This window comes from Lactuca saligna, chromosome 2, assembly GCF_052625555.1.
Source record: "Lactuca saligna cultivar CGN05327 chromosome 2, ASM5262555v1, whole genome shotgun sequence".
In the NCBI taxonomy this organism is placed as follows: domain Eukaryota; kingdom Viridiplantae; phylum Streptophyta; class Magnoliopsida; order Asterales; family Asteraceae; genus Lactuca; species Lactuca saligna.
Window position 1 is genome coordinate 60725209 of NC_136418.1, and position 13149 is coordinate 60738357.

General features: G+C 40.9%; 1 protein-coding gene across 1 annotated transcript; it reads right to left on the bottom strand.

The window, feature by feature from the left end:
* Window positions 1-7724: 7724 nt before the first annotated feature.
* LOC145029767 (secreted RxLR effector protein 161-like) lies at window positions 7725-8492 on the bottom strand. Its single transcript, XM_078978234.1, has one exon. It carries the CDS (start codon window positions 8490-8492, stop codon window positions 7725-7727), a length of 768 nt encoding a protein of 255 aa, XP_078834360.1.
* Between the last annotated feature and the right edge of the window lie 4657 nt (window positions 8493-13149).

The following is a 13149-nucleotide window of genomic DNA, read 5'->3' on the forward strand; positions in this document are numbered from 1 at the left end:
TCATGACCGAGGCGCACAACACTCGGTATTCCATCCACCCAGGTTCAGATAAGATGTATCTGGATCTTAAAAAGCTATACTGGTGGCCTAATATGAAAGCAGAGATTGCTACCTTCATAAGTAAATGCCTTACTTGCGCAAAGGTAAAGGTCGAGTACCAGAAGCCCTCTGGTTTACTGCAACAACCAGAGATTCCAGAATGGAAGTGGGAGCGGATCACTATGGATTTCATAACCAAGTTGCCCAAGACAACGGGTGGACTTGATACCATATGGGTCATCGTTGATAGATTGACCAAGTCTGCACACTTCCTGCCTATCAAAGAAACCGACAAGATGGAGAAACTTACGAGAACATACATTAGGGAAATCATACGGCTACACGGTGTACCTATATCCATTATCTCCGATCGAGATAGTAGGTTCACCTCAAGATTCTGGCAATCACTGCAACATTCCCTAGGAACAAGGTTGGACATGAGCACAGCCTACCATCCACAGACCGACGGATAGAGTGAGAGGACAATCCATACTTTAGAAGATATGTTGCGTGCTTGTGTAATTGACTTTGGAAAAGCGTGGGATACTCATTTACCCCTCGTCGAATTTTCCTACAACAACAGTTATCACACGAGCATAAAGGCAGCACCATTTGAAGCTCTCTACGGCCGAAAATGCAGATCCCCTCTGTGTTGGGCTGAGGTGGGTGATACCCAATTAGCTAGGGGGCAAGCTTCCGACAGTACTCTCACTGGTCCGGAAATCATTCAGGAAACGACAGAGAAGATCGTTCAGATTCGTGAATGATTGAAAGCCTCTAGAGACCGACAAAAGAGCTACGCTGATAAATGAAGAAAACCTTTGGAATTTCAGGTGGGAGACCGAGTCCTTCTCAAAGTCTCACTCTGGAAAGGCTTGATACGCTTCGGTAAGCGTGGGAAGCTTAATCCTAGGTACATAGGGCCTTTCGAGATTCTCGCAAGAGTCGGCCCCGTAGCTTAAAAACTTGATCTACTCGACACACTTCGTAACGTACATTCTACATTCCACGTATCTAACTTGAAAAAGTGTCTGTCCGACGAGACTCTCGTAATCCCACTCGACGAGATCGAGATCAACGAGAGCCTCAACTTCGTGGAAGAACCTGTAGAGATCATGGACCGTGAGGTCAAGCAGACGAAACAAAGCCGTATCCCTATCATGAAGGTTCGCTGGAATGCCAAGTGAGGACCGGAATTCACTTGGGAAAGCGAGGATCAGATGAAACTGAAATATCCTCATCTTTTCGCTTAGTTATTTGTAACTTCTTATTTGCTTAAATTCTAATTTCGGGACGAAATTCCTTCTAACGGGGGGATGATGTGACAACCCGAAATTTCCATTTGTACGAACATTATCTATTCAATAGAAGCTAGTCCAGTTTCAGTGATTTTCAGACTTGTCCGAACAAGTTTCTGTACATTAGGGTTTACATTTCTGGACATATCAGGAGAGTGAATGCTCATGTAATTGTGAAACTTGAACATTGTAAGTTTCATAATGTTATAGTCCGACTTCCGGAATAAAAATATTTTCTGTCAAAATATTTCAGGACTATAAATAGATTTCTGAATTTAATTAATTCATTATTCACAATTCCAACTAGAGAAAAGCCAATTCTCTCTGACGGATCTTCGAGTTTTCATCCCGGATTGTGAGTCTACTTTCCTAAATGCATTTTAATACTTTTTATATGCTTTATAACATCAATTACATGTCTAAACTATAAGATCCGAGAGTTTACCGCCCAAGAACGTTCTTGGGGAGTAAACTCCAAAATGGAGCCTAAAGGCTTCCTAGTCCCGATTCCTTGTTAGACAACTTGTTTAGGGGTTAGTGTATAAATATTTGGGTCTAAAAAGCAACCAAGAAACACAAGTTATAGGAGTTTACGGCCAAGGAACTTTCTTGGGCCGTAAACCCCTTTTTAAGGGACATAAATGCCCTAACTCACCTCCTTAAGCCTAAGGACTTTAACCACTAATGCTTGTACTTATTTTGGACACCAAAACACTTCAAGATCTTAGGGTTTTAGGAGTTTACGGCTATGGAAAGATCTTGGGCCGTAAACCCCTTTTTCATGTGTTAAAGATGCCACAAACACCCCTAAGGCTTAAAGACAATTACCCTTGAACACATAGGACTTGAATGAGGAACAAAAGACATCAAAATCACTCCTTAAAGGGAGTTTACGGCCAAGGAACATATCTTGGGCCGTAAACTCCAAGTGAAGGCACAAATGTGTGCCTCTTGTCCCCTTTAGCCTTAGATAAAAGCATGGAAGCTATCCTACATATGCAAGGGCCTCAAATGAATTTAAAACAACACCCCATAGGAGTTTACGGCCGTAAACTCTAGGGGATATGGTCCTTTGGCCGTAAACTCCCCAAAGAAGTATTCCAAGGCCTTAAACTACTTCAAGGATTGTTCCAACAAGGCTAGACTTATTCCAGGATCAAGATAGCACTTCAAAACACCCAAAACCTCCATGTGAGGAGTTCACGGCCGTAAACTCAAGGAGTTTATGACCGTAAACTCCGATGGGTAGGGTTTGTTGGGTGGTGAACTCATATACAAGGCCATTTGTGCTTTAAACCCCTTTTGCCTTGTCCCGTATCAACTTAGATGCAACCATTAGGACCTATAACACTTATATAAAGTGTATACATGTTCCTAAGTGTGTTAACTTACTTTGTTAAGTTATTATTTGGCTAATTAGTTATATATATGCTTATAATATGATAACTAGGCTCGAACGTGTGAACAACTCTCCGTTTTCCACTTAGCACGATACCCGATACATCAATTCAATCTACTCACCACAAGTGAGTTTATAGCCCTTTAATTAACCTTTGAAATACCTTTAAATGTTTTAAATACTTTATGGGGGGAATACAAGTCAAATACTTATAGTTATTACATCAATCACATGTGATTGCATTAATCACATGTGATTAATAACTAGAAAACCAATGATTTTATCACTGTTCAACTGTTTATCAAACTGTTTCACTTCAAATGTTTTACAAACTCTTTTTACTTATCAAATGCTTTTATTAAACTTTGTTTTACTTATTATAAATTGAATGCCCATATATGTGTATATATATATATATAAGTAATGTTTAAAGGGCTTAGGAAAGCCATCCGCCCTATTTCCTTTTCCTTGATTTGGATGTGGTCTGGTGGGATTTCGGGTGACCATCCGAGGGTCGTTTCCATATTAGTTATATATCATATATACATGTATAGACATAAAAGGTACTTCCATATTCATATTTATCTGTACATCAATAGCTAGTTACCATCGAGGTAACACAATACATATACAACTATACTAGAAACAATACATATACAACTATACTAGAAACAATACATATACAATGATGCTAGAAACAATACATATACAACTATACTAGAAACAATACATATACAATGATGCTAGAAACAATACATATAAAACTATACTAGAAACAATACATATACAATGATGCTAGAAACAATACATATACAATGATGCTAGAAACAACACATATACAATAATGCTAGAAACAATACATATACAATGATGCTAGAAACAATACATATACAATGATGCTAGAAACAATACATATACAACTATACTAGAACGAGAAACAGTACATATACATGAATACTTTATTATTGTGATTTAAATCGGAGCATGACTTAACTGTCATGGCTCGAGTTGTAGCCAGAATTTTCTTGAAGGGAGAGCGTGAGTTTGCATATAGATCTATACTGGATTGACAATCCTACACCTTGCTGCTAGCTACAGCCGGACCTGCAGGTCTGTAGGTGCCAAACGTCATTCCGTTATTACGACCATTCATTATGTCGTTGTTACTTGTCGATAGTATGGTGCAATTTATCACGTAATGCCTTAATATAAATCCGGTTTAAGGTAGTTAGTACAACAGTAGTTCTTATAATACAAGGCTACAGTACTACAATGATTTACCCATTACATATTTTAGTGATAACCTCACTTAAACGTTTATGTACAAACTATATTTTGATAAATGATAGTTACACTTGGGAAATTACACACTTTTACATCAAACGAGCATATAAAACAGTTAAGCCTTGGTAGAAGGCTACTTTAATAGAAAATATAGGTTTTTCTGAGAGATTCAAACTTTTACAAACAATTGCAAACCTTTACATACATTTTAAAAACTTATACTTGATACAGGTTCAAACATTTTTGAATGACAAATACCGACACTAAAATACTTATGAACTCACCAGCTTAATGCTGATAAACTCTTTCAAAATAACTTGTATTCTCAGGTCATCAGTAGACAGGTACCGAGGCCAGCTTTTGAGAAGATGGAGCGCATTCAAGACTCATCTTATTATTTTGATATACATTATTTTTGGTGTCTATACTGTACAGAACACGCTTGTATTAAAATTATATATTTAATGCACTGGATGATGTTGTTTGCTTATTTACATTTACTGTGTTGTGATACTTACATGACGTCCTCCGCCCCAAAACGTTTCCGCCGTTCTTGGTTTTGGGGTGTGACAAAAGCACCTGCCCCCGTATCAGATACGTTTACAGTTACCTGAGGTGAGCCGGTTATGGTGGTTGTGGTAGATTCAGTGTAGAGTGGAGTTAATTAGGAAATAGATATTTGTGGTTGCGAAATCTCAACAAATATCTTTGGACATGTGAAGAATTGTGATGGGTGTAGAAATAGGTGTAGAAGTAGCAGTAGGAGAAGGTGGAGGAGAAGGAACATGAAATGTTTCATTTGGTGAAGGAACTAAAGCAAGGATCGGAGATGATACCTTTGGAATAGAGTGCGTAGGAGAAGGTTTTGAGACCATTGGTTGTGATGTGGCTCCTATATCATCGTTATCATTTCGAACGTGAATATTTTCCGAAATGATTCGGGATTTCAAGTCCTCCTGAGTGATCGGTGAAGGTGATCTTGGATTATGAGCAACTTTCTTGACCTTCTTCTTAGGAGTTGCGGCAGGTTCGGAGGGATCGACCTTACCTTTTCTCGATCCTCCCTTCTTAGGTTTTCCAGCCTCATGAATTGCCTTCTGTAGAGCATCAGGCATAGAGTGAATACCTGAAGTAGGTTTCTTCCGACACATACTAATAACAACATTATTAGTAGGAACAGAGTTGAGCATACCCTCCATAAGAGAACCAACAAACTTGAACTTTGTAGGATATGGTACAATGAAGTTTTTGGTGTGGAAGATTGGAAATGCAGCCAGCACCGAGTCTTCTGGTACTTGAATCTGAAGGGAAGTGATAAACCTCTTGACAATAACAAACCAAAACCTAGCACAAGAAATCTCCGAATGCCTTATTGAAGAAAGTGTGCTCCGAATAAGTTGTACCCAAAGGATTGAACCATAATCAAGGTTAATCCCTATTTAGAGGCCATAGATGATCATACAAGACAGCTTACTAGCATTGTCTGACCTAGTGACTCGTTTTGAAAAACTCTTGAAAAGTAGAGTAAAGAGACTATTCCAGATTGGTGGAAGGTTAGGTTTCTTGAACTTTGACAAAAGAACATTCTCTCCAGGATAGCCCATTGGAAAAACATTTCAATGATGGCAACGGAAGAATTTGACTCAGGATCGAAAAGATCCTATAAGGAAGAAAATCCTAACAATCTGCAAAATTGGGGTTTGGATATGGAGGTTTTGTGGGAATCGATTTTAAAGTTAACTACCCTTTCATTCTGATTGTAAAAAGTAGAAGAATATGCTTGAGATAGATGAACCATCGGCACAGTTCCCGCCATTTTTGGAGCTTGAGCAATAGGAGAGTGTTTTAGACACTCGATCATTGGCTTGAGGTCATCATAGTATCTTTAAGAGTTAAGATCCAGAGTGATTTTCTGATTCGCCTTGACATTGAGCATCATAGTGGAACCAGATTGTTCAGCTACAGAAGTAGTTTCAGACGAAGCGACCATGAATGCTGTTGGAGAAGACGATGAATAGTGCAGAGAGAAAATGGTATTTGCTTAAGAGATTTTGAAAGTGGTGAGTAAAGCAATCATCATTTTTTCCTTAAATACGGTATGGTTGGAGAGAGAAAGCCAGCTGTTAGACGGTTTGTTTCCTTGAAAAAGTGCCTGAAAAGGAGTGACTAACACGTGTGACATCAGGCGGCGTAACTGACAAGGCATGATGTCAGGAATTTTGAAAAGCATGCGACCATGTTTGAAATCGTATCCCTGTAAAATCACCGTTTTAGTTCTACGCTTTCGTATCTGAGAATTAATCTTCACAACCTATTCGGAACAAGTAGAGTAACCATTCAGAATTGTGAGACCAGACTTTTGAAAAATCACGAGGATTTTTATGTCAGAGTGTGCCAAAGATAAAGAAATAAAGCAAATTATATGTGGGAATCGGTGATGTCAATTACAAATCAACATAAAAACATTTAGATCTTGAGCAATGATCTCTTCCTTCGTAGTCAAGAGAGACTCGGAAGTGCTTATGTGGCATCCCGTTGAATTATGACCATCTGTTGTTAAGAAATAATGAAAGGCTTCTTTTCAATAGGCTTAAGGGTGGTTTCATGTTCATCCAAATTCCGAAACTCAATATAAGTCCAAAAGTATGGATGAAGTACTTGTTTGACCAGTGTAGCAATAAAAACAAGTAAGCTTTGAATTGATTTATGTGGATAGATATAATAGAAATCTCAAGAAAAATAAAAAATAGATCTTATGGGAAGAAAAGTCTTAGGACAATAATATTTCATCAAGATCTTGCAAAAATAAAAAATAATGAGATTCCAAGGTACAAACCACGAAGGTTGAATTCCAACAATTCCATAGTGAAAATTATAGAACATATTAATTTTCACTGTCAATTCAGAAAGTGGTTTTGGACTTTTGGTTTCACTCAATTCATGGTGATAACGAATTTAATATCAAGAACACAGATGTTGTATAAGCATAAACCTTAGTGGTATATTCTGAGAGTCTCGATGGTTACAATTGGAAAAGTGAAAATGATGGAGAAATGTTAGAGGTGGTTCCGAAGATCTCATGTACCTCTGCTATATAATATTTCCCAAGCAGTGAACTGTTAACTCATTGTGAGAAGAGTAAGGTAGCTCAATGACTTATGTGAATGTATAGCCTATTTGGGAAGAAACTATTGGTAATATCGAATTATTAATGCTTCAAACATAGATTCTCAGAGGCTTCAGTCGACATGCAATATCATGCTTCTAGGGACACTTAACTAGTACAAAGATTCAGAGTTAAAAACTTCCCCATTGTTCAGAATTGAGAGCAAGATGAAAACGAACTTCCTTCTAAAAAGACAATATCAAAATAGTACACAAAATATAGAAAAATATATTTGGTAATTTTGGAGTTTTCTGAAAAAGATAAAACATAAATAAATAAAATATTTTTGTAATTTGGTAGTTTTCTAAAAAAGATAATAATAATTAAAAAATAAACTTAAAAACTAAAATGTGCAGAAAGTTCTGAATTAGTCGGAAGAGACTTAATATCCAAAAGGATACAAAATGTCCGAACTTTTAAATGAATAGTAGACTCCGAGGCGTTCTGAGGGCTCGCAACCCTTCAGAATATGAAGTATAGATTCTGATGTGTTCCTAGGGCTTGGAGCGGTTTTGAGAAAGAACACTACTTTACTTTATTATACTGATTTTGGAATAGAATCTGCTTCTATCATTCCTAAGCCTTGTTGGATTCGATTAAAGGATGGCTGAGGTAAGGCTTTTGTAAAGATATCAGCCAGTTGATCAGCATATCTTACAAAGTGAATTTCAACATTGCCAACTTCCATGTGATCTTTTATGAAATGATACCTCAGTGCTATATGTGTGGTATTGGAATATTGCATTGGGTTGTGGAAAATGTGAATTCTACTTTCGGAATAACAGTATAAGGGGATTCTCTTCATATTAATCCAGTAATCCCTTAGTTGACTTCGAATCCACATCACTTGAGATGTACAAGAGGCAGCGATGATATACTCAGCTTCAACGGTCAACAATGAGACACATGTTTGCTTCTTGGATTGCCAACTTACTAGTTTTCCATCAAGAAACTGACATCTTCCAGTTGTACTTTTGCGATCAAGACCACATCCACTAAGGTCAACATTAGATAATGCTTGAATAAAGAATCCTAAGTTTACGGGATACCAATTTCCGAGAGAAGTCGTTCTTTTAAGGTAACAGAAGATGTTCTTTATTGCAGTCATATAGGGTTCAAGAGGATTTGCTTGGAACCCAGCATAATAGCAAACAGAAAAGATAATGTCTGGATGACTAGTAGTAAGATACGTTAATGAACCTATCATTTGTTGATAGAGAGTCATATCAGTTGTTGGCTTGTCCAAGGAAGGTGTAAGCTTCGTTCCGAATGTCATTGGAACCTTGACTCTTGAGTCCTCCACCATTCTGAATTTCGCAATAAGAGACTTTGTGTAGTCCTCTTGATTTAGGAATAAGCCCCCTGAACTCTGTCTAGTATTCAATCCAAGGAAAAATTTAACAAGGCCGATTGTCCTTATTTCAAATTTAATTTCCATCAATTTTCAGAATTCGTTAGTTAATCTAGGATTGGTAGATCCGAAAATGATATCAGCATCATAAATTTGAACGATCATAAGATGATCAACATCTTTCTTTCAAAAGAAGGTTGGGTCGACCAATCCTTGTTTAAACTTAGATTGCTTTAAAACACGAGTTAAAGTTTCATACCATGCTTGAGGCGCTTGTGTAACACCGTAAGTTTCAAAACAATTTTTCGCATTTTATAAAAACATAATTCATTTAATATTCGTAAAAACACCCATGTTTGAAATACAATTCATGTCATACAAAAATCCCAAGATCTCATAACATAAAATCCCATGTGTGTGTACTGATCAAGTCGGCGCCTTCCCACGGTCGTCACTAGTACCTAAAACAAATAACACCAAACACTTTAAGCACCAAGATTAGTGAGTTCCCCAAAATACCACATATAACACATATTAGCCACTCGAGGCTATAACTCTGTGGATCCGTGCACCCAAACTCTGTGAACCCTCAGGTTCTAACTCTGTAAACATGCACAACATAAATCACATAGAATAATGCAGCACAACACATAACACATATATATCATACAAGCACTGTATCACATAACTCTAGTTACCTACTCAAGGTAAAGTATAGTGAGAAGACTCACCTCGTGTATCTCGATAACTCGCAAATCCCTAGAATCACTCGTGCTCGATCCCCCGAACTATAATCTTCCTATAATCCAATATATCTCTAATTAACACTTTTACAACTAAGGTTGACTAACCCTATCAAGTCAACACTGGTCAACGATCAACTTTGACCGGACTCGGCGAGTGCACCAAAGCAACTCGGCGAGTCTAACGCATTCACTGACTCCCTCGGATCTTTTCTTGGCACGTCGAGCACTCCCCTAACTCGATGAGTTCCACCTGGCATGAATCGCAGGGCAACCACGACTCAACTCGTCGAGTCTCAAGAACAACTCGGTGAGTTCCGGCTTGACTCAACCCCATATTGACTCTTCCTGACTCACTGGGTTATCCCCCAACCCAACGAGTCCACTCGCTGAGCACTTTACGTGAAACCCCAACCCTACTCGCTGAGTCCCAAGAACAACTCGGCGAGTTCATGCCATGCACACACTTTTATTGACCTTCTGAGGTCAGATATGCTTTCCCAAACCATAGATCTGGCCTTCCCAAGCATGAATGTCACGTAAAGTTCAAAACTTGATGCTTGTATAACCCCCACAAGGCATCAAAAGGTGATTTGGTGCCAAAGATAACCACCTAGCTCCAATGACTCCATAATAACCCAAAAAGCTCCAATGGTTAAGGTCTCTGGACCTCTTTGAGTCCAGATCCAAGGCACAAACTCAAATAGGGACCATTTGCTTCACATAATCACTCTCCAAAGGGGTTATAAAACCCTAACTCTAAAGATCAACCCTATAACTGAAGGAGATTCGAACCATTACCTCAAAAGTAAGCCTCTAGACTCTGGATATGCTGAAATCTCACCTCCTCCTTGCTCTTGCCACCTTCCTCTTGCTAAATAAAGAATACAAAGGCCCCAAAAGTCACTTACTCTCTCCCAAAACGAATTAGCTCTCTTAGGGTTCTCTCAAGGGACTGGTAGCCGCAATGGGAGGCTATAAGTGCCCTTAAATAGGCTCCAAACCCGGGGAATTAGGGTTTCATTAAACAGCGTGGATTCGCCGAGTCCACTCCTTGGACTCGCCGAGTCCAGATGCAAACCTTGCCCAAAATCGCGATCCTACTAGGCGAGTTTGAGCTCCAACTCGCCGAGTCTCCTCACAAAATACCAAAAAAGTAAGAATGAATAATACCTGGGAATCCGAGCTGTTACAGTTCTCCCCCACTAGAACTAGACTTTGCCCTCGAAGTCTCACTCTGCAAATAACTCCGGATGCTGCTCGCGCATCTCACGCTCCGGCTCCCAAGTCATATCGGACCCCTTCCGATGCTGCCACTGAACCAAAACCAAGGGTACCTGTTCCTCAGAACCTTAATTTTCCGATCTCTGATTGCCACTGGTCTATTAGCATAATTCAGGATCGCATCCAGCTGAATATCCAGTAATGGAACCACCGCCGACTCATCGGCTATACACTTCCGCAATTGCGACACATGGAAAGTGTCGTGAATCTGCCCCAACTCTGCTGGCAATTCCAAACGATAGGCTACCCTGCCTACCCTCGAGACCACCTAAAATGGACCAATATATCGGGGTCCCAACTTGCTCCTCTTCCTGAATCGAATCACTCCTTTCCAAGGAGAGACCTTTAGGAGCACAAAGTCGCCGACCTAAAACTCAGGCTCGGACCGGCGTCTGTCTGCATAACTCTTCTGACGACTCTGAGCGGTCAACAACCTCTGTCTGACCCGTTGGATCTGCTCTGTCGTTTGAAGTACGATCTCAGTACTGCCCATAACACGCTGCCCGACTTCTCCCCAATAGATGGGGGTCCGACACCTCCTCTACAACAGCTCAAAGGGTGGCATACCAATGCTCGAATGATGGCTTTTGTTGTAAGAAAACTCTGCCAATGGCAAGTACGTATCCCAACTCCCCCCGAAATCCATCACACATGCCTGGAGCATGTCTTCGAGTGTCTGAATCGTCCGCTCACTCTGTCCGTCTGTCTGGGGGTGATATGCGGTACTAAAATGCAGCCTAGTACCCAGCTCCTCATGAAACTTCTTCCAGAATCCGGAAGTGAAACGTACATCCTGGTCTGAGACAATCGAGATCGGCACCCCATGCCGAGATACCACTTCCCTCACGTACATCTCTGCCAACTTCTCTGCGGAGGAGCTCTCACTAATAGCAAGGAAGTGGGCGCTCTTCGTCAACCTGTCCACAATCACCCAAATTGCATCGACTCCCCTCGCAGTCCTTGGCAACTTGGTGATAAAATCCATGGTAATCCGTTCCCACTTCCATTCGGGAACCTCCAACGGCTGCAACCTACCATGCGGTCCCTGGTGCTCGGCCTTAACCCTACGGCATGTTAAGCACCTCTCAACAAACCACGCAACATCCCTCTTCATACAGGGATACCAATACTCCATCATGACCCTTGCCGCACTTTCCACAAGTGCGGCCCTTCTGGCTCCCAGATTTGGGATCAGCGGGCTTGGCCCGCTTGGCTGTCGGTTGGGACTGTGCCGGTCACCGATCCCTCCCCTGAGACTCCGCCTCCTCCCTGTCCTGAGTCTCTAGCTCAATCTCCCTCTTCCGGGCATTTGCCTGAAGCTCGGAAAATTTCCGGTACGAGGAGTTCTCCACGAACTCCCAAATGTCTCGCCTCAAAATACTCAAATCTCGGCTCATGCGTGCCTGCTCAGTGGACACGTGCTCAGGGCAGAACATCGCCCTCTCGTGGAACATCCTGGTAATCACCGTAAAAGACTCAGTACCCTGCTTGAGGGTCAGAAACTCCTGGGCCAAACGCTCCCTCTCCACCTGGGGAACGTACTCATCTCAGAACATGGCAGTGAACCTCTCCCAGGTCACTGCCGTAAGCTCAGCAAGCGAAAAGTGCGCTGTCACAAACTTCCTATAGTCCTTCGCTCCCAAGCGAAGCTGGTTCAGCGCGAACCGAAGTCTCAAATGCTCACGAGATGAGCAAGTGAAGAAACACCCCTCTATGTTTGAAATCCACCTCATAGCTGCCACCGGGTCCTAGGTCCCGTCAAAATCTAGCGGTTTCATGTTGCTGAACTCCCGGAATAGCAACGCATCACCACCCTGCGCCCTCGCAGCAGCAACAGCTGCAGTGGCCACCGGAACAGAAGCCTCAGAAAGAGCAGAATAATGCTCGTCGAAAGTCTCAATCAGCGTGTTCTTAATAGACCCGAACATCTCTGGTATCTCTGCCCTGATGGCCACAGCCACCTCCACGTGGATGATCTGGCAGATCTCCTCATCACTAGCCCCACTACTCTCTGGCATAAGACGTGTCCTCACCATGATCTACCTCTGAAATACAACATACGATAAATTAGAATCCATTCGAGCATACTCACACTCGACAACTCTTCCCTCCTTGATCCTTGGCATTCCGAAGGTTCTTACTTGAACTGTCACTGCCCCGATGCTTTCAGTAGTACGGGCACTGTCCGCACCGTTTCAGTATACACCCCAAATCCTCCTCTTCAGATCCAAATTTCCAAGTACTCTATCACTCTCTAACAGATCTCTCATAAGCTCCTCACTGCTACTTATTCACTCTCAAGCATTTCATAGCACCTCACCTCTCCCTAGGCTAAGGCATCACAAATCAGGTCACTCTAGTCCTAATAGGAATACCTAGCCTACTCTAGAAAGAGAATACATCATATCAATCTCATAAACATATAATATAAGGGTATTTTGGGAAATCACCCTTCGAGCGCTGACTGATCGTACACACGTTTCTACTCTGAGTTTCTCTAAAAATCTTTTACTTCTTTTAGAAAATTTGGTTCTCTTTTGAAAATATTTTCCAAATCCTCAGTTTGAGCTCAAATACTCCCTAAG